General features: G+C 40.5%; 1 protein-coding gene across 2 annotated transcripts in view; it reads right to left on the reverse strand.

The window, feature by feature from the left end:
- RHOA (ras homolog family member A) overlaps nucleotides 1–21,383 on the reverse strand; it is a 55,023-nt gene that overhangs the window by 8,932 nt on the left and 24,708 nt on the right. The window contains exon 3 of one of the 2 annotated variants that reach the window (XM_037529030.2): nucleotides 1,214–1,371. In XM_037529030.2, the coding sequence (XP_037384927.1) occupies nucleotides 1,214–1,369 (156 nt within the window). In that variant the 5' untranslated portion in view covers nucleotides 1,370–1,371. Of the gene's footprint in view, nucleotides 1–1,213; nucleotides 1,374–21,383 lie in introns of those variants that run through there. The other variant, XM_037529035.1, reaches the window with a different exon arrangement.

The raw sequence follows: 21,383 nt of genomic DNA on the forward strand, positions 1-21,383 counted from the left end.
TGATGGGCCACCGCAGGGTAGAACTCAAGAGTTCTTTCAAGCTGGAATTTATTTGCCTTAGGATTTCTCGTAGCATGAGCGTAATCACTGTGACCCACAATGCAATCAAATAAAAATGGACTACAAATTAAAAAGTTTTGAGTATGCCATTCAACCCAATTTGTAAAGTGCTTTGGTGCTTCCATATGCTTTCATTTACTGAATAGAATCCTGATGTCACCTGTAAAATGGCTTATACCATTTTACAAATAAAGAGCTCAAAATTATTGGGAGACCCTATAATGAGAAGTCATAGAATGGTTAACAGCTATCCTAATATGCTTTCCATATACAGTGAAACAAAAGAGCTAGGGACACTGGGACAAAAAGGCTTAGTAGGTAAAACAGGAAAATGAGAAGGGAGACAGGAGATGGAATTATGCAAGTCAATACTTTATGTACTGGCAGCATGAAATATGTGACTAAATGCCCCAGAGGACTGAATGTGTTGGAGAAGAGCCCTTTGCTCTAGTTTTGTTTTCAGCTGACCCATTTGCAAAGGGAGTTGCACAGAACACTGGGTAAGATGTTATTCTGACACAAAAGGGAGCAGAGATTAAAAAATAAATAAATAAACGAGTTCCAGAAAAGCTTTGCCCCAGTCTTGCCAGTGGGCTTTCAGGATAAACATGGGGGAAAACACTGTTCTCATCACCAAGGTAATAGAAACAAATGTGGCAGTCTATTTATTTTAAAGTTAAAAAAAAAAAAAAAAAAAAAAAACCACCCAAAACTTTTTAAATTAAATATAAGTAAAGATGTTGTTTAAACATCATAGTACTGGTGGTGATCAGTATAGCTGATAAGGACCTCTTGACCTAGTAATTCAATACTCAGTTCTCAATGAATACTATGATAGAATTTATTTTCAAGCCCATCCATCCAAAGAGGTTCATTTTAGCATTTTTCATGTGGCAATAAACTAAAATTGAAATATAAATAAAGCTGAAAAGAATAGATATTAAAGTTTCCCCACATGAAATACATACAGCTGTAGACAAAATCTGGATAGCAGTTAAAAATTAATAAATTTGGGCTAAGATAGGAGGATGACAATGGATTTCTTATTTCAAAATTTTTGTTGTTATATGATGTACAGAAGAGACAAAGGGGCTGAATTCCCCAAAACTTCCTGTTAAGTAACAGTACTAATTATTATGGAAGTTATATTCACCTGCTTTCCATCCACTTCAATATCTGCAACATAGTTCTCAAACACTGTGGGTACATACACCTCTGGGAACTGGTCCTTGCTAAAGACGATGAGCAAGCAAGTCTTGCCACAGGCTCCATCACCAACAATCACCAGTTTCTTCCGGATGGCAGCCATTGCTGAAACATAAAACAAAGGTGTTATATAAAATGCCCAAAAGTCATAATTGCTTCAGGCTATAAATCACACTTTTCTTTTTCTTTTTTAAGATTTATTTGTTTGTTTATTTATTTATGCAAGCACTGGGTACAGTCAGATGCACGGGAGGGTGAGAGAATTCACCAGAGCCAGAGTGGGGAGCAGAGCAGGCAGAAGGACCGAAGTACACTGCTGAGGGGAGCAGCAGGCGGCAGGAGAGGTCTGCGTACCATGTGGGACTCTCCTCCAGTGGCCGGGGAGCAGCCAGGGATCCAACCGGTGTCGCAGAGGCTACGGGCAGCTTCGCAACCCAGCGCTAAACCTCTGCGCCACCGGGGATGCCCTAAATCACACAGCACAGGCCTTTATTAGCATACCCACATACAAAATACTATTATACCTTTCCACTTAGTACCATAATGTCATACCAAAAACTCTAACATTGTATTTAGTGGTGAAAAAAAAAAAATCAAAAGCCTTCCCCAAGATTAGGAATAAGACAAGGATCTCGGGCCTCCCTGGCAGGGCACTGGTTATTATGTCTCAGTGCTAGCAAGCTATCATCAACAACTGCAGCATGAGTTCGATCCCCGGCCAGGGAGCTAACCCACATGGTGCAGCAGACCTTTCCTGTCTCATCTGCTGCTCACCTCAGCAGTGTATTTCAGTAGATCTGCCTGTTCTGCTCCCCACCCAGTCTCTGGTGAATCCTCTTACTCCTACCCCCACACCTCTGGCCTACACCCCAGTTCTTCTAGGCAAAAAAAAATAAATAAAATAAAAGATTAAAAAAAAAAACACACAAAAAACCAAGGATGTCCACTCCTGCGACTTCTATCCAACATGATACTAGAAATTCTAGCCAGGCGATTAGGCAAGAAATAAAAGGCATTTAGACTAGAAAGGAAAAAATAAGACTATTTCAATTCGCAGAAGACATGATTTTATATATGGAATATCTTAAAGAATTCACTAAATATATGTATGTATTAGAATCAACAAATGTTTATGTAAACATAAAAACCAATTATATATTTATATCCTAACAATGAATCAGTGAAATGAAATTTAGAAAAACATTTCACTTACAATGGCATCAAAAAGAACAGGAATAAATTAAAAGTACAAAACATACTCTGAATACTATATTACCGAGAGAAATGAAAACTCTAAAATGGAAGGACATTCATAGCTCATGGATTGGAATATTGTTAAATGGCAATATCCTCTAAGTTAATCTACAAATTCCTGTAAAAAAAAAGCCCAGCTGGTTTCTTTGTAGAAAATGACAAACTGGGGTCTCCCCTGGTGGCGCAGCAGTTGAGCGCTGGGCTGCAAAGCTGCCCGCAGCCTCTGCAGCGCCGGTTTGATCCCCAGCCACCTGCGAGGGTCCCACATGGTGCACAGACATCTCCTGCCATGCCCACTGCTCCCCTTAGCAGTGTGCTTCATCAGTCTGCGTGTTCTACTCCCCGCTCTAGCTCTGGTGAATTCTCTCACCCTCCCGCGCTTCTGCCTGTACCCAGTGCTTGTATAAATAAATAAATAAATCTTAAAAAAAAAAAAAAAAGAAAGAAAGAAAGAAAATGACAAACTGCTCAGAAAATTCACTGGACCCTGAATAGCCAAAACTATCTTGAAAAATAACAAACTTGTAGGAGTCACATTTCCTGATTTTAAAACTTAATACAAAGCTACGGTAATCAAGCTACACAGGCATAAAGATAAAAACATAGGTAAACAGACTCCAAAACAAACAAACAAACAAAAAAAAAACCCGACAAAACAGAATTTCAGAAATTAAACCCTCTGATGTAGGGGCAATTAATTTTCAACAAAGATGCCAAGACAATTTAATGAAGACAAAAAATAATCATTTCACCATATATTGCTGAGAAAACTGAATATACATGCAAAAGCCTGAAGAAAATCCTATCACATCACATACAAAAAATAACTCAAGAGGGATTATACTTAGCTGGAAAAGCTAAAACTGTAAAATACATTCATCTGCTTAATGGACACCAGAGTTGCTTCCACCTTTTATGAATAATGTATTTAGCACAATATACTGCAAATATACTCATCACCAGCAACCAAACAAACAAACAGAGAAAAGATAAACTAGACTTCATAAAAAATTTAAAACACTTGTACTTCAACAGGTACCATCAAGAAAATGAGAAGACAATTCACAGAATAGGAACAGATGTTTGCAAATAAGGTACCTGATAAGGGATTATAACTAAACTATATAAAGAACTTTTACAACTTAACAAAAAAAAAGCAGCATAGATTGGTGGTTTGGCTCAGGGTCCCACCTGAGGTTGCAGTCAAGATGCTGGTTTGGATCCAAATTAAAAAACAAAAAAAACCTTCGACAACTCAGTAGTAAAATAAACAAATAACCCAATTTAAAAATAAACGGTCTGACTAGACATGATCTAGCAGTTCTACTCCTAGATATCCAAGTGAAAACATGTCTACACAAAAACCTGTACACAAATGTTCACAGCAGCATTATCTATCCTTGCCAACAATTGGAAACAAACCAAAGTGCAACTTATGAATGGATGAAACATAGCACAACAATACAATGGAATACTGTTTGGCAATAAAGGGGGAGGGGAATACTGATGGGTGCTACAACACAGATGAACCCTGAAAACATCATATATGTTAAAGAAACTAATTATAAATAAGTATACATTGTGTGATTCCATTCATATGTCCAGAACAGGTAAACAGAGACACAAGGCAAATTAGTGGATGCCTAGGGAAGGCAGTTAAGAGGGGGGGTAATAGGGAATGACAACTAAAGAAGACAAAAAATAGTCACTTTTTAAGAGGATCAAATTTTTCTAAAATGATGAGATGACTGATAGAATTCTGTAAATATACTATAAACCACTGAAGTGCACACTTTATTTTTTTTAATTTAATTTTTTTAAGATTTATTTATACAAGAACTGGGGTATAGGTCAGAGGCATAGGAGGGTGAGAGAATTCACCAGAGAGAATGGGGAGCAGAAAGGCAGACCGAAGACACTGCTTAGGGGAGGAGCAGGCGAGACAGGAGAGGTCCTTCCACACCATGTGGGTTTCTCCTGGCAGGCCAAGAATCGAACCGGCGCTGCAGAGGCTACGGATAGCCTCACAGTGCCACACTCAACCCGCTGCGCCACCAGGGAGGCACTGAAGTGGACACTTTAAATGGGTGAATTATAATTTATGTGGGTTATACTTCATGAAGACTACCTCCATGTGGCAGGGATTAATGATCAGTCACCTGAATTCCTTCCACCCCAAATTTTAGTTGTGCACTGTTACCCAGCTAAAAGAAAAGACTGTATTTCCTCCTAGCTTCCCTTAAAACTAGGTACAGCCACACAAAAAGTTCTAGCTCACAAGATGTAATCAGCATTTATCTTATGGGACTTACAGAATGTATTCCTTATAGTGAAGGCACAATTCCTTTTTCAACTCCTTCCTCCTTCATACTGCTAAGCCCCTGAGTCAAGGCTGTTTTCTAAATAGACAACTTGGAACACAGGGATGAGTGTCACATTCTGGCGTTAGAAAAACAAGAAGTAGAAGGAGCCTGGATCTTCCATAATCTTGGGAGCCATCATCTTAGTCCCAGATTGCCTACTGTCACATTTCTTTATGTGAATGAACTGTCTTGGTGGTGATTATTTTAGGTTTCTGTTACCTACAGTCAAACTAATCCTCAACAATACATATACTCACTAAAATAACTATACTGTCTAAAGTGGGTGGGTGAGATATTCCATTAGGGTACATGAAGGAAACAGAAGTTAATTTTTTCTAGTCTAGAAAACAATTTAGCTTTTAATTTTTTTTTAAAGATTTATTTATTTATGCATACAAGAGCTGGGGTACAGGCCAGAGGTGTGTGGGGGTGAGAGGATTCCCCAGAGCCAGAGCGGGGAACAGAACAGGCAGCTCAACCGAAGTACACTGCTGAGGGGAGTAGCAGGTGAGTCAGGAGAGGTCTGCTGCGCCATGTGGGTTGCTCCCTGACCTGCCGAGGATCAAACTCGTGCTGCAGAGGCTGCTGACAGTTTCACAGGCTGGGTCCTAATCCCTTCTGCCACCAGGGAGGCCCTAGCTTTAAATTTTAATATACATGTTTTATATATGTGCAATATAGAAGCAGAAGGTCCCACAGTGGGAAGGACTGAGAGTTTTGTGATCACTCATTTGTGAGTTCTCAACATAGTGTGACAATACTACATTGAATATGTACCTGGCTGAGTGTCTATAATGAAGTTTTAAACAAACATGTGAAGTGACCTAGGGATTTTAAAAGATTTCAAAATTTTTTTGTAAAAAAAAAATATAGAGTGGGCTGAGGATACTACTAGTAATGAAAGCACATTAAGGAAATACCTAAGGGGAAAATGTGTTCAATTAATTTTTTTAATTAAAGGATCATGCACTCAAGAGAATACTAAGACTAGCTGTTTAAAAGTATAGCCCAGGGCCTCCTTGGTGGCATAGGGGTTAAAGTGCTATCAAGCTATTGCCAGTTCCATTCCCCACAAGGAAGCTAACCCACATGGCACAGCAGATCTCTCCTGTCTCACCTGCTGCTCCCCTTAGCAGTGTTATTATTTCAGTAAATCCACATGTTCTGCTTCCCACTGTCTCTGGTGAATCCTCTCACCCTCTGCACCTCTGGCCTACACCCCAGTTCTTGTATACATAAATCTTGAAAGAAAAAGAAAGAAAAGAAAAGAATCTCTCTCAATCCAATGTGGTTAAAGACGCACAAAATGAAAATGCCTGAGAGCAATCAAAAAGACTCTAGAAAATTTTCCTTGGGGAACATTTGGCCCAGAAAAAAGGTAAAACCACTCAGCCTACATACATGGTAACAAAAAAATTACAAGTGATTCTGGGACAAAATGAAAATGAAAGTCCACAATTACAAGGTGACTTCTGGGATCAGGGGATTATGGCAATACAAGAAGAAAAAAGTCCAAACATCAGAAAATGAAACTGGCTATTTTTCCTGAAATGACCCAGGAAATTTTTTTATTTTAGTATCTTTCCTTTCTACTTTGCTAAAATCCAGCATTTTTTTTTTTCAAGTATGTGGCTTGCCAGCTTCAGAAAGGAAATCACGCTGCGCTCTCAGCCAAATGTATAATTTTCTTTTTTTTTAGATATATAATTTTCTAGGCTCAAATTGGTCCCAGAAATAATTCTTAAGAACTTTGAGTAGAGGTCTGTTTCTCCAGTTAGTTATAACACATCTATGCAAGTTGCCTATAACAGTAAGCAAGTTACTATGTATTTCTTTTAAAACTTATGCTTTACAATTCCACTCTTAGGTATTTACCCAAAGGACACAGAAACATTAATTCCAAAGAGCACCTGAACCCCTATGTTTATAGCAGCACAATTTACAATAGCTAAGCTTTGGAAACAACCCAAATGCCCAAAAATAGATGACTGGATCAAGAAGATGTGGTACATATACACAATGGAATATTACTCAAAAAAGATAAACACATGCAATTTGCAGCAACATGGATGGAGCTGGAAGGGATGTTGCTCAGCGAAATAAGCCAGAAAGAAAAAGAAAAATACCAGATGGTCTCACTCATAACAGGAATCTAGAAAACCTAAATATGGACCAGGAAAAAGAATAACTATAAGAAAGAAAAAAATCAAAATCAACAAACAAATATGAACCAGAGACACTCTTGGGGGGGGGGTGAAGGAGGGATTGGGGTCAAAATCGGGGTTGCAATTGTATGGGAAATATAAAAATAAAAAAATTAAAAAAAGAAAAAAGAAAACAAAAAAATAAAACTTATGCTTTAAAGGTTTGAAACCTTCAGCATAAGTTACTGTGCCACCCTCATTCTAATCAAAAGGGAGCACTCTCCTAGTGCTGAAAAGGTACAGAAAATAGTTCATGTTCTCTGTTATTGCAAAACTAGTCTTCCCCCATATTTCTTTTTTTTTTTTAACTTTTTTTTAAAAAGATTTATTTATTTATTTATACAAGCACTGGGTACAGTCAGAAGTGCAGGAGGGTGAGAGAATTCATCAGAGCCAGAGGGGAGAGCAGAGCAGGCAGACTGACAAAGTACACCCTGAGGGGAGCAGCGGGCGACAGGAGAGGTCTGTGCGCCATGTGGGACCCTCGCCCAGCGGCCAGGGATTGCCGGGGATCGAACCGGAGCTGCTAAGGCTTCGGGCAGCTTTGCAACCCAGCGCTCAACCGCTGCACCACCGGGGAGGCCCCTCCCCCAAATTAAAAAAAAAAAATTTGTTCTGGTTGGGGACCAAACTTCAGCATATTATAATTAAAGTTACTATCAAAGAAAACAAAGACAATAATATCACAATTATCTTTCCCATCTATATACAAACAGAAATGGGTGCCAAAGAAATAGCAGTGTCCTATGTAATTCCACACTTTGTACTCAACAGACTCAAGAGGAGACAGTTCATTGATTCCCAGGAGCCCACATCATAGTTCTGCAATAGAGAAGCCCCTTAGAGTGGAAGTGGGAATCTCAGAAAGCATGAGGTCTGACCACTTACAGGAGGCACCAGGTGAACAGCAATTATTATTAACAAGGGTCTCTTATTCCTGCCTAGACCTAACCTCAGGACATCTATCACCTCTCAATTCATAAATATTGACACTTGTGGCATCCCGAATCTTCTCTCCTTCTCTACTGACTCCCTCCTCTCGGTCTACAATGAAATGCAGGGTGCCTTTCTTTTAAAGCAATAAATATCCCCATATCCATGTTTTCCTCTAGTTACCTTTCTCACTGGCCTGTATATACAGAAGGTATACATTTCTGTAGCTTCATATCCACTCATTTGCTTAAATTCTTCCAAATCTGCCTTCTGCAGAAACCTCTACTGAAATTTTCTCAAGTCACCAATAGCATACCTTCACAAAAAATCTGGGGCTCAATCTCATTGACATTTTTTTGTTACAATTTACATTGACATTTTTTGTTACAATTTACCACCCTGACAAAATATAATGATGTGTTGTCTCAGTCTTCTGTCTCCTTAGCTGTGGTCTCCACATCTAATCAGTCTCCCCAAGGCTGTCCCCTCCACTCAATACTCCACCTGTCTCTGGGGATTTCAATCCTTCAAATACTACTTCTATGCACCTCAACTGCAAATCTCTCTGACCCAGTTCCTATTCTCAAACTCCTGCAAATAAAGTGAGATGTGTTAAGAAATGTATTTAAAACAGGTATGTTAAAGGTCTTGGAAAATTTTGTGTCAAACAAAATGGCTATTTTTGAAAAAAATTGTGCAAAATAGGAAGGAAAAAGTGTTGAAGATCTGAGAGAGGTATCTTAAAAAAATGCTATGTACTAGAATGACTTGTTTTAAAAATATTTAAGTTTGGGTCTCCCTGGTGGTGCAAGGGGTTAAGCACCGCACTAGGAAGCAATCTGCAGCCTCTGTAACATAAGTTCAATCCCCAGCCAGCCAGGGAGCAACCCACCACATGGTACAGCAGACCTTTCCTGGCTCGCCTGCTGCTCTCCTCAGCAGTGTACTTTGGTCAATCTGCCTGTTCTGTTCCCCACTCTGTCTCTGGTGAATCCTCTCATCCCCCACATCTCCGGCCTGTAGCCCAGCTCTTGTATGCATAAATAAATCTTTAAAAAAATACTTAAGTTTATTATCAGTAGTGTACTTACAAAAAAACAAACTTGAATTTCTTTTTCATTTGCAGTAAAGACTCAAGTATTTTTAAACTGCTTTTACTGGTTCTTGATGACAAAAACTGTTTAGGCTATCCACAATCTTGGTTCTCTTTTACCCTCAGACTTGGTTAACTGAAAAATACAGTCCTGTTAGTATTGTTGAGCACTGTAAAAATATATCTACTTTTAAAAAACCTCTAGTTTATCAGTCTGGGTAATTTAGTGTTGTTTTATAAAAATCTATATGTACTTATTTAAGCCTGTGACAAAATTTTTCTTGAAGTCAAATTTCAAAAATAATAAAGTTTTTGATCAGTAAAATGATTTGATGTGTCTTAGGACTCTGAATAAATTATTTTTCCTTGTAGGAAAATGCTAAAACACATTGGACCAATCTAGAGATGTTAAAACTTCATAGAAAAAAACATTGTAATTGAGGGGAAAAGTTACACCTTTTCAGCATATATAAAAATCGGTTAAAGTGTTTTAAAATATATGAGATTTTTAAAACCTAGTATGGTCTGGTATAATATTATTGGACGATTCTGATTATTCTGAAATATATATGTGTGTGTGCATGTCACAAAATTAAGCAAACAGCCTTGTCTTTTGCCTTAAACCATAATTTTAGGTATGGTCATTTTCAAGTTTTTGTTATTTCTTCTTTAAAAAAAAAAAAAAAAAGATTTATTTATTTATTTATACAAGCACTGGGCACAGTCAGAAGCGCGGGAGGGTGAGAGAATTCACCAGAGTCAGAGCAGGGAGCAGAGCAGGCAGAAGGACCGAAGTACACTGCTGAGGGGAGCAGCGGGCGGCAGGAGAGGGCTGCGCGCCATGTGGGACCCTCCTCCAGTGGCCTGGGAGCAGCCAGGGATTGAACCAGCGCTGCAGAGGCTGCGGGCAGCTTCGCAACCCAGCGCTCAACCGCTGTGCCACCGGGTAGGCCACTAGTTTTTGTTATTTCTAAAGGTTACTTGCTGAGCTTTGTCTTCAGAAAACTCACAAAAAGAGTCTGACAATATAGATATGTTTTGGAATTGAGAAGACCTACCAAGCTTATAAAAAAAGGATTTATAAAAAATTACCAACAGAAGATTGAGACTTAATACACGGGAAAAGTACACTGAGGAGGATTTGTATAATATTTAAAGACTTTTTAAAAATAATGGTCTTTAATGTTTTGTTTTGTTTATCTCTAGAAAACTTATTAATTATACCTGCATTGGAGAGTTCATTGCACCTGGGCTGGAAGTTCTGCTGGAATCTTTATTATATTCATTTACTCAATAATATATTTTCACTTCAGCAGCTGTATTTCTGTGTGTCTGACTCACATCCATTCCTGGAGTTTAAGTTCCTGCAGGATAGGAATCACTTCTGACTTAGCCTATCCCATTTGGAGCTATATTTCCTGCTGAATTAATGTGGCAAGGACAGGATGAATAAGATCCATGCAGAGAAGACAAAAAGCTCAAAGAATGGGCATATTTCCCAAGTACACCAATTTTAAAAACCTGATAGCTTGGTACTCTCTGATCAAACTTTCCTGAAGCAATGACTGTTTCACAGGACTCAGCAGTAGGAAACTTAAAAAAGAAAATTTAGGGCCTCCCCAGTGGCGCAGCGGTTGAGCGCTGGGTTGTGAAGCTGCCCGCGGCCTCTGCGGCGCCGGTTCGATCCCCGGCTGCTCCCTGGCAACCGGAGGAGGGTCCCGCATGGCGTGCAGACCTCTCCTGCCGCCCGCTGCTCCCCTCAGCAGTGTACTTCGGTCCTTCTGCCTGCTCTGCTCCCCGCTCTGGCTCTGGTGAATTCTCTCACCCTCCCGCGCTTCTGACTGTACCCAGTGCTCGTATAAATAAATAAATAAATCTTTAAAAAAAAAAAAAGAAAATTTATAGAATGATTTATCAGAAAACTGAAATTCCAGTCAAACTACTACAAGCACAAAAATACTTAAGACTTCAGTGTGGGCCTCCCTGGTGGTGCAGCGGTTGAGCGCTGGGTTGCGAAGCTGCCCGCAGCCTCTGCAGCGCCAGTTCGATCCCCGGCCACCGGCGCGCAGACCTCTCCTGCCGCCTGCTGCTCCCCTCAGCAGTGTACTTCGGTCCTTCTGCCTGTTCTGCTCCCCTCTCTGGCTCTGGTGAATTCTCTCACCCTCCCGCGCTTCTCACTGTACCCAGTGCTTGTATAAATAAAATAAAATAAAAAAAAAAAGTCTTCAGTGTGAAATACAACTTAGGCCTGGATATATAAGAATACTCAATAGAGAATTTCAATGAGATTCCTTTGAAAAAAAGACTACCAAAGTATGTTAACTTGCAACTACTTCTGCCTGGCTTATCAACTACTTCTGCCTGGCTTCCCTTTTAGTCTCATGTACTGGATGCAATGTTTCTTAGGGGTACAATATCCAAAATGTCAGTGCCATTCCTACCCTTTGATTTACAAGGCTAAGAAAATTCTCTGAAAGGGAGTAAAGTGTCATCCAGTGGCTGCTGCATACTCTGAAAACCTACACAACAATGAGAAAAGAAGGTGACTATGACCTGGATATAGAGGAGTCTGCCTTGCATCTGGTACCTTGCTTTTAACAGTACCATTCTTTTTTTTTTTTTTTTTTTAAACTTACATCTGCTTAGTTTTTTATATAAAGGCCCAGTTAATCAACTCATTAGATTGGTCAAGGCAAGACACTTGAACTACACAGCAAGCTTTAAAAAGCGGTAGGTCTTTTAGTAGTTCTCTGGTACACACACACACACACAAATTGGTAGAGTACTCTGGATATAGGATTTCCCCCATAATTGTGTATAATGAATGCACTGTTCACAATCTGTAACAGGAACATTCTATAAGACAACTTGAAAGCCCCACAGTTCACCTAATAGAAGCCTACTCACAAACTTACTGATGACCACATCAAAAAAAGGTCAATACTACGTAATGTGTCCAAAATGCCTGATGCTTTAGGCTACAGCAATAGGGTGAACTCAACAATGCCACATGAATGTCCATCTGTGGCTGGCATTCAAAGATCTGGTGGTTAAAGCATTAAACAGTTAAAAGAAACCTATTAACTGCCATTTCAGAGTTTGTATTAAAAAGCAGGAGGCGGCTTTGTTTTATTTGTTCAAAGACTCAAAGCTTACCAATGTTTGGCTTTTAATCTGAATTCAGGAGGACAAGACTGGCCCTGCTGCTGAGGAACACAGAATGGGAATGAATGGTTTCTGGAAAACACCACCTTCCTTCCACAGGAGGAAATAAAGCTATCTGAACATAAACATCCTCCCCTTAACAGCAGCAGGAAGAGAGGGTGGAATGTCTTTTTTGTGATGTGCAAATCCTAGTTGACATGGTCATAAATACTCAGAGCAATGCCCCCTTTCAGGGTGACTTGTCTGCTGGCATTTTTATGATAATGATGCATTTTCTAAGGTACACACCTCCCTGGTCCCTTCAGAGGACAGCCACAAAATACACTTCACTGCTCTGTCTGATAGTGATACTACCACTAATTACAGTCTGGGGGTCACTCTCAATTACGTTCTGCCTCACCCTATTACCTGATACACTACTTCTTCAAAAAATGTCCTACACTAATTCTTCTGGTCTTCTCTCTAGGAACTAACTTGATCCTAAACTTCCTGAAGCAGGTGTCATTATCATTCATTCTCATTTTACCAATGGGGAAAGAAGTTTTGAGTTACTAGATTTTACTGAGTGTAAGGCCAGTATGTTGTGAACATACATTAATTTTCTTTTTTTAAAAAAAGATTTATTTATGCATACAAGAACTGGAGTACAGGCCAGACGCGTGGAAGGTGAGAGAATTCACCAGAGATAGAGTGGGGAGCAGACTAGAAGGATCTAATGAAATACACTGCTGAGGGGAGCAGCGGGTAAGACAGGAGAGGTCTGCTGCACCACATGGGTTAGCTCCCTGGCGGGGGTTCAAACTCACGTTGGACCTGTGGGCTAGTGTGGTGGTAGTAGCACTGAGACTTAACCCCTAGGCCACCAGGGCGGCCCCTGTTGGAATTCTGATAGGGATTCCTTTAAATCAACAGGCTAATTTGAAGAGCATTGCTACTTTTACAATTTTAAGTCTTCCAACCCATGAACAAGACTGTCTCTCCATTTATTTAGGTCATCTTTTGTTTTTTGCAACCCTCTCCCCAACTTTTTTTTCTTACTTATACCTGGAACCATAGGCATTATTAGCTAAAGGTGGAGATGCCACGTCTCCTGCCGTTTTGTAGAAGATAACAGGAAAAATGCCAGAAAAAGCAAATGTTTTATACTTTTTTACTTTATATTAACATGTTTAATACTCAACTGCTCTATAAGAGTCTAAGACTATCATTTTACAGAAAGGCAAACTTGTCCAATGCCACCAAACTAGCTATCAAGGGGCAAAACTGGACACTGAACTAATTAGGCAATCTATTCCTGAATCCACATTCGTAAACATTTATTTGCCCTCCTCCTCCTACCCCAAAATCATGCAGCACTTAGTGTCCTTTTTCCTTTGCCTAACCAGGCAAACCTTGATGACAACTGCAAAAGATTCAATTAATTAGTTAATATATAACTTAGGGTGACTGATTAACTGAACATCTCTCCTTAACTGGTTGAGTTTCTAATGTACTTGACCAAAGTCTTGTGATTTTAAAAATTATATTTACTTCACATTTCCCCCAGTTCATTTTCTAGCCTTTAAAAAATTTTATTTTTTTAAAAGATGTATTTATTTATGCATACAAGAGCTGGGGTACAGGCTAGAGATGCAGGGGGTGAGAGGATTCACCAGAGACAGAGTGGGGAACAGAACACACAGACTGAGTGAGTGAAATACAGTGCTGAGGGGACCAGCGGGCAAGACAGGAGAGGTCTGCTGCGCCATGTGGGTCAGCTCCCTGGCCGGCAGGGGATTGAACTCGTGCTGCAGAGGCCTCGGATTGCTTCACAGTGTGGTGCTTAACCTCATGCGCCACCAGGGAGGCCCCTTTAAAAAATTTTATAACCCAAATTGTGTTTATTGGGATGATTTCCTATTCGTCTGGATTCAGGGTGCTTTTGTTGCTGCTTTCATCTAAAGGTGCATCTCTCTTGCTCTTCCTCCAGTATGCTAGCAGAGGACAGTACAGCAGTCAACACACAAAACTACCTTTGTGCATGGCAAGATGGTGGTGATTTTATAGCAAGAACCCTGGGCACTTCATGACCATGAGGTAGGAACTGGGGCTCTGCGCCAGGTGCTTCTTCTTGTGTATTTGCCTTTCCTCCTCTGGAGAGGTATGAAGGAAATCCTTTGCATGGATAAACAAGAGGCATGTTCTTATTGGGGAAGCTGTCACCACAGAAAAGGTGTACACTAAAAAAAATATCATTTACATACCAGAGTAGAAGAGAATAACAAATGTCAAGTATGCTGGAGTTGTTATGAAGTCAACCCTTGATTATAGTGTGTTTTAAGTCTATTTATTCTCACTGGGGAACAGGTGATATCAAGCAAGGGTTGTGGCATTCTGAGCTTCAGGAAGCTGAAGCTTCTGCAACAGTAAGACTGATAAAATGGTCAGCCCTTTTCACAATTCTTTTTACAAGTTTGATTCCTTGGGTGACTACAGCCTATTTGCACTTTGCCTGCTTCGCTTACCTAACTGCAAAGTGTGGGAGTGGTCTGTCCATCAGAAGTTTCTTCTGTTGGAGTGGCTGCTGCTTGAATTTGGGTTGGTAAACCACAACCACACATTTACATTCGATTCTCTCCATTTCACACAGCAGTCTTTGGTGATTTCCTCACACTTGTATGACCATGATGTTGATTCACATTTGTCTGAAGAGGTTCCTGAAGCCTTCTGGAGCTATTTATTCAAGCTGTTCATTTAGCCTCGAGTTTAATGTACATTCTAGACTCTTCTAGAATAAACTGAATTAGAAATTAAAAATAATTGCTCACTGGACCAAAAGTAAACATTGTAAGACACTGATGACTGTCTTAATGTCCTATATTCTTTTTTTTTAAAAAAAAGATTTATTTTTATTTATTTATACAATAACTGGGGTACAGGTCAGAAGCGCGGGAGGGTGAGAGAATTCACCAGAGCCAAAGTGGGGAGCAGAACAGGCAGATGAACCGAAGACACTGCTGAGGGGAGCAGCGTGAGAGGCAGGAGAGGTCTGCTGCACCATGTGGGGTTCTCCCTGGCCGGTGGGAATCAAACTGGCGCTGCAGAGGCTGCGGACAGCTTCACAGTGCAGCGCTCAGCTGCTGCGCCAACGGGGAGGCCCAATGTCCTATATTCTTAATCCTTGTAAGCATTAGTTTTCTTTTTTTTTTTTTTTTTTATATAGAGGCATGTTTTCTTTCTTTCTTTCTTTATTTGTTTTTGTTTTTTTTTTGTTTGTTTATACATGCACTGGGTACAGTCAGAAGCGCGGGAGGGTGAGAGAATTCACCAGAACCAGAGCGGAGAACAGAGCAGGCAGAAGGACCGAAGTACACTGCTGAGGGGAGCAGCGGGCGGCAGGAGAGGTCTGCGCGCCATGTGGGACCCTCCTCCGGTGGCCGGGGAGCAGCCGGGGATCGAACCGGCGCCGCAGAGGCCGCGGGCAGCTTCACAACCCAGCGCTCAACCGCTGCGCCACCGGGGAGGCCCTAAGCATTAGTTTTCAATTAACAAAATAATTCCATAGGGATAACCCTCCAACTATGCAGCTTCTTTAAGAATCGCTGTTCTCTATTTGGGGGTTTACAAAGTGATACCCACACCAGTGATATCACTATCACCAAAGAACTCGATAGAAATGCAGATTCTCAGCCCCAACCACACACCTGCTGAATCAAAACCTCTGGTGGTGGGTTCATGAATCTAGGTTTAAACAAAACCTCCAAATGACTGATATACGCTAAACTTTAAGAATCTCTGATTAAGTACCTTTACCATAATGGGTAAAAAGAAACACCAGGTACCCAGGGAGAATCTTAGTGACTATTAATTTCTCTGAAACATTTTTCTTTGCATCTTAGCGATAAGACTTCCTTTGCTATTTCTCTGGCTTCTAACCTCAAACTACATTTTAACATGTTTCATAGGTATCTTACTTTCCCAGTAAGAATGAACTTGTTAGTCCAAATTAATCCTTTTTCACAAAAGCAGCTTTCAAAAATGGCCAAGACACATAGAAAAGGTGTTTATCACCATTAAATCATCAGACGCAAAAACTGAAGTCACAACAAAATTTTTCTACACACATTATCAGCTTGACTGAAATTTAAAAAGTGTTGGATGGAAGCAATTGGAACCCAAATTTACTGCGTGGGTCTGAACAACTACTTTGTAAAACTATTTTAGTGTGTACTAAAGTAGAACATTCTCTTAGCTATAAACTCATAGAAATGTGTAGATAAGTATACCAATGAAAGATTGTTAAACAAAATAAGCCAGGCCCAAAGGTCAAAATCCAAAAAATTTTAAACAAGGTGTTGTTTTGGGAAAGAATGACTTAGGAGGAACGGATGTCGGTTGTGCTGTTTCTTCATCTTAGTGGTGACTGCAAGCATGTGTTCACTCTGAAATTCACTGTACTGTGCACACAATTTTTTTGGTTGGGGGACAGATCAATTCCTCGAGCACAAGTTCTTTAATCTTTATTTAACATTTCTTTCTCCATGACTCATATCATGACATTCTTTATTGTTTTCCTCTGATATCACAAACTCTGTTGACAGAGTTACTAAGGAGGAATCCAGAAAGGTCATCTCCTAATCATCTACTGGAGGTCTGAGCTTTAAAGGCTCTTATAAAATGCAAATGCAACTAACAGAGTGGAGCTTGTCATTTACCCTTTATACAATAGCAATATAATCTTTGTTTTCTTCACACCTAGCTGAATCATTTAAGGAAATGGAATTTGTATTATGGCAAAAGTTGACTTGGGAAGGAAGGAACACCTTTTCTTTTTTTTTTTAAGATTTATTTATTTGTTTATGCATAGAAGAACTGGGATGTAGGCCAGAGGTGTATGTGAGGTGTGCGTGTGTGAGAGAGGGAGGATTCACTAGGACAGAGTAGGGAGCAGAACAGACAGATCTAATGAAATACATTGCTAAGGGGAGCAGCAGACAAGCCATATGTGGGTTAGCTCCCTGATTGGGGATCAAACTCAGGACATAGCGGTGATTGCACTGAGACTTAACCCCTACACCACAAGGCCCCGCTAGTCAGGAAAAATATACAACATAATCCTGCGCTCAAGATTCCAAGGAAAATTTAAAAATTTTAATGTGAGTATCTAAGAAACAAAACTCCTTCAACAAAGCTTAAAGGAGTCATGGTTATTAATATCAAAGAAATAATCAAAGAGGGAAACAGGGAACCAAAGTGAAAATTTTACTTAAATGAAGAACTGTGAAGTCACCTGACAGTTTTTCAAAGGCCCCAGAATGACAAATGTAGCTAACAAATTGTTGCAAATATTGCTGTGATCTGGGATTTTATAAAACACAAAACTGAAGTTTACCTGAAATAAAAAAAAGCAGAAAGCTGCTTAAACTTAGGCAACCACAGGATTCATGAGACACTTCAAATCACAAAATTTATCCAGCACTTACTATATGGTTATAAACCAACCACTAATAACTACATTAACTGTCTACAAAGTCAGTTTTACTAAAGCAATTAAGTTAAAGTGACAAACTAGAACCTTACTGAGAATTAGGTAAGAATTAGATAGTGGGATAGAAATATCAGCTCAAGGATAAAAGTTCAGAAATTTAAGCCTGGATCACAAAGCTACCCACAAGCAGACACCTTCTGCATTTTAAGAACTGCACTACAAGGCCTCCCTGGTGGCGAAGAAGTCTCAGTGCTTCCACGAGTTCAAGGAGCTAACCCACATGTTACAGCAGACCTCTCCTGTCTGGCCTGCTGCTCTCCTCAGCAGTATATTTCAGTAGATCTGCCTGTTCTGCTCCCCACTCTGTCTCTGATGAATCCTCTCACTCCCCCACACCTATGGCCTACACCCCAGTTCTTCTACATAAAATTAAAAAAAAAAAAAAAAAAGGGAGTAATTCTTTAAAAAAAAAATTAGAATAAGAACTGCAGGCCTCCCCGGTGGCACAGCGGGTTGAATGCAGCGCTGCGAAGCTGTCAGCAACCTCTGCAGCACAGGTTCAATTCCCGGCCGGCCAGGGAGAAACCTACATGTTGTGGCAGACCTCTCCTGCCTTGCCCGCTGCTCCCCTCAGCAGCGTCTTTGGTCTGTCTGCCTGTTCTGCTCCCTGCTCTGTTTCTGGTGAATTCTCTCACCCTCCCGCGCCTCTGACTGCACCCCAGTTCTTATATAAATAAATCTTAAAAAAAAAAAAAAAACTGCACTAGAGTAGGAATGTTGCAATTTCAACATCCTTTGAAATAAAAGGTCATCTTCTAAGACTCCAGGTAAAGAATTCAATTCACTGCTAGACCTATTATCACCTGCACTACAATACAAATTTTGTAAAAATAAAGGCATATTTGGCTGAGACACATCTTCCCTCTGCCAAGGAAACCTCCCACCTCATGCCTATCTGGCAAATATTTACCTTTCAAGATAATGAAAGTCACTTTTTTCTGACTTCCCACCCCACACCACCTCTTTATATCCTAACAACTGTACACTTTATTATCATTCCTATTTAATTAAACAAGACTCCCTCTACTTAACTGAAAGCTAATTTAGGGCGGGGATAGTTTTACTCATCTTTATGACACCAATGCCAAGCTAGTAGTGCCAGACACCAGTAGACTCTCTATATGTCTGCTGATGAGTGAACAAAAAAAAAGCCACTGTCTATTTTACCAATAGCTGCTGCATACAAAAGTAAAATTTCAATTTTTAAAAATTTCTTTTATTTATTTATGCACACAAGAACTTAAGTGTAGGCTAGAGGTGTGGGAGGTGAGGATTCACCATATAGAGTGGGAAGCAGAACAGGCAGATCTACTGAAATACACTGCTGAAGGGAGCAGCGGGAGAGACAGGAGAGGTCTGAGGCGCCATGTGGGTCAGCTCCCTGGCAGGGGATCGAATTCATGCTGCAGTGGCTAGCAATAGCGTGGTATTGCTGAGACTTAGCCCCTGCACCACCAGGAAGGCCCACAAAAGTAAAATTTCAGCCCATCTTTCAAAAGAAGCATTTGTGAAATTCTCCTCAACACCCTTAGGTAAGACTTCCCTCATTTTATTTTTTTTTTAATTTATCTTTTATTTATGCATACAAGAGCTGGGGTACAAGCCAAAGGGGTGTGTGTGTGTGTGTGTGTGTGTGTGTGAGAGAGAGAGAGAGAGAGAGAGAGAGAGAGAGAGAGAGAGAGAGAGAGAGAGAGAGAGAGAGGATTCACCAGAGACAGAGTGAGGAGCAGAACAGGCAGACTGACTGAAGTACACTGTTGAAGGAAGCAGCAGGCGATTCAGGAGAGGTCTGCTGTGCCATGTAGGTAGCTCCCTGGCCAGGGATTGAACTCTTGCTACAGTGGCTGGGGTGAGCTTCACAGGTTGTGTCTTAACCCCCCCTGTGCCACCAGGGAGGCCCAAGACTTCCCTCATTTTAATTATTCAAAAGCAGGAAGAAAGTCAAAGACCTAAATGATAATTTTGTCAGAATAAAAAAAGATGAGGGCCATCCCGGTGGTGCAGCAGTTGAGCGCTTGGCTGCGAAGCTGCCCACAGCCTCTGTAGCGCCGGTTCGATCCCCGGCCGCCTGGCGAGGGTCCCACATGGCGTGCAGCCCTCTCCTGCCTCGCCCGCTGCTCTCCTCAGCTGTATCTTTGGTCCATCTGCCTGTTCTGCTCCCCACTCTGGCTCTGGTGAATTCTCTCACCCTCCCGCGCTTCTGACTGTACCCAGTGCTTGTATGTATGTATGTATAAATCAATCAATCAAACAATCTTAAAAAAAAAAAAAAAAAGAGTGAAAGGGGGCATTCACCTGAAGGGTGGTTGCTGGGTTCTGAAAGAGATGCACCAGATGAACTCACTGTGATCTCAGCTACCCAAACTGATATGCAGAGGAACTGGTTTCAAAGACTACCGGGTGGTGTATGTAGTAGGTTGAGCGCAGCGCTATGAGGCTTTCCGCGGCCTCTGCAGCGCGGATTCGATAACGGCCGGCGAGAATCCCACATGGTGCAGCAGACCTCTCCTGCCTTATCCACTGCTCCCCTCAGCAGTGTATTTTGGTCCTTCTGCCTGTTTTGCTCCCTCCTCTGTCTCTGGTGAATTCTCTCACCCTCCTGCACCTCTTACCTATACCCCAGTGCTTGTATAAATAAATAAATCTTTTTTTTTTTTTTAAAGACAGATGTTCAAGTCCAATTTGTAAATATTTCATGATTGTTTCTGGTACTACATTTTTCATTGTTCATGGACAGATGACCATTTATGAAAGATGCTGGGAGTCAGAAGAAACCATCACTGCCAGCATCAAAATAGACACCACTACAGTATGGTCTTATATTAAACCCAGACATCTCTAGGCTTTTTTGCCCTTTTAAAGCCTCTTGAACATTATAAACTGAAAATAAACACAGAAGAGAGAGAATATGTTGGGCTGCATTCACTTCCAAAGCCAGTATCATTAGTTTCACAGCCCAACACAGTAGCCACTAGTCACCTATGACTATTTACTATTTTAATTAAAATTTTAAATCAGTTTCTTGGTCACACTGGTCACATTTCAAATACTCAACAGCCACATGTAACTATCACACTGGATACTGCAAACAAAGAACATGTCCATCATCACATGTCTACAAGACAAAGCTATTCTAATTTCTCCCATGGCTATTTGGCATCAGAATTCTTGCTACAAGGATCTGCCAAAGAAGATATACCCATAATTTTGTTATAGATTTTTCTAGAAAACATTCACAGCAAATATTAAGTTACCCCATCCATCCCCTATGCTTCCTCCTCAGTCACTCTTCCACCCACCACTTCAACACAATGATTACCTCCCTTGCCAGGCCCTGTGGCCTTGTCTCAATTCTTATCTTACACTTGATAAGCCTAACACAAACCAAGGTTTTCCTAAGAACCATTCCCTGTTCTAGGTGCTAAAGAGCAGTCTTATCTGGAAAACACTCATAGAGAAAACAACATAATGTAATTAAGTGCTGTAACAGAAGCTTATCCATGCTGTATGAATAGAGAAAAGCAAGCCAAAGGGCTGCAGAGAAAGTAACATCTGGCCTGGGCCTTGAATAATAAGGA

The sequence above is a fragment of the Talpa occidentalis genome, unplaced genomic scaffold, assembly GCF_014898055.3.
Source record: "Talpa occidentalis isolate TD23 unplaced genomic scaffold, MPIMG_talOcc4v2.1 talOcc4.10, whole genome shotgun sequence".
Taxonomy (NCBI): Eukaryota; Metazoa; Chordata; class Mammalia; order Eulipotyphla; family Talpidae; genus Talpa; species Talpa occidentalis.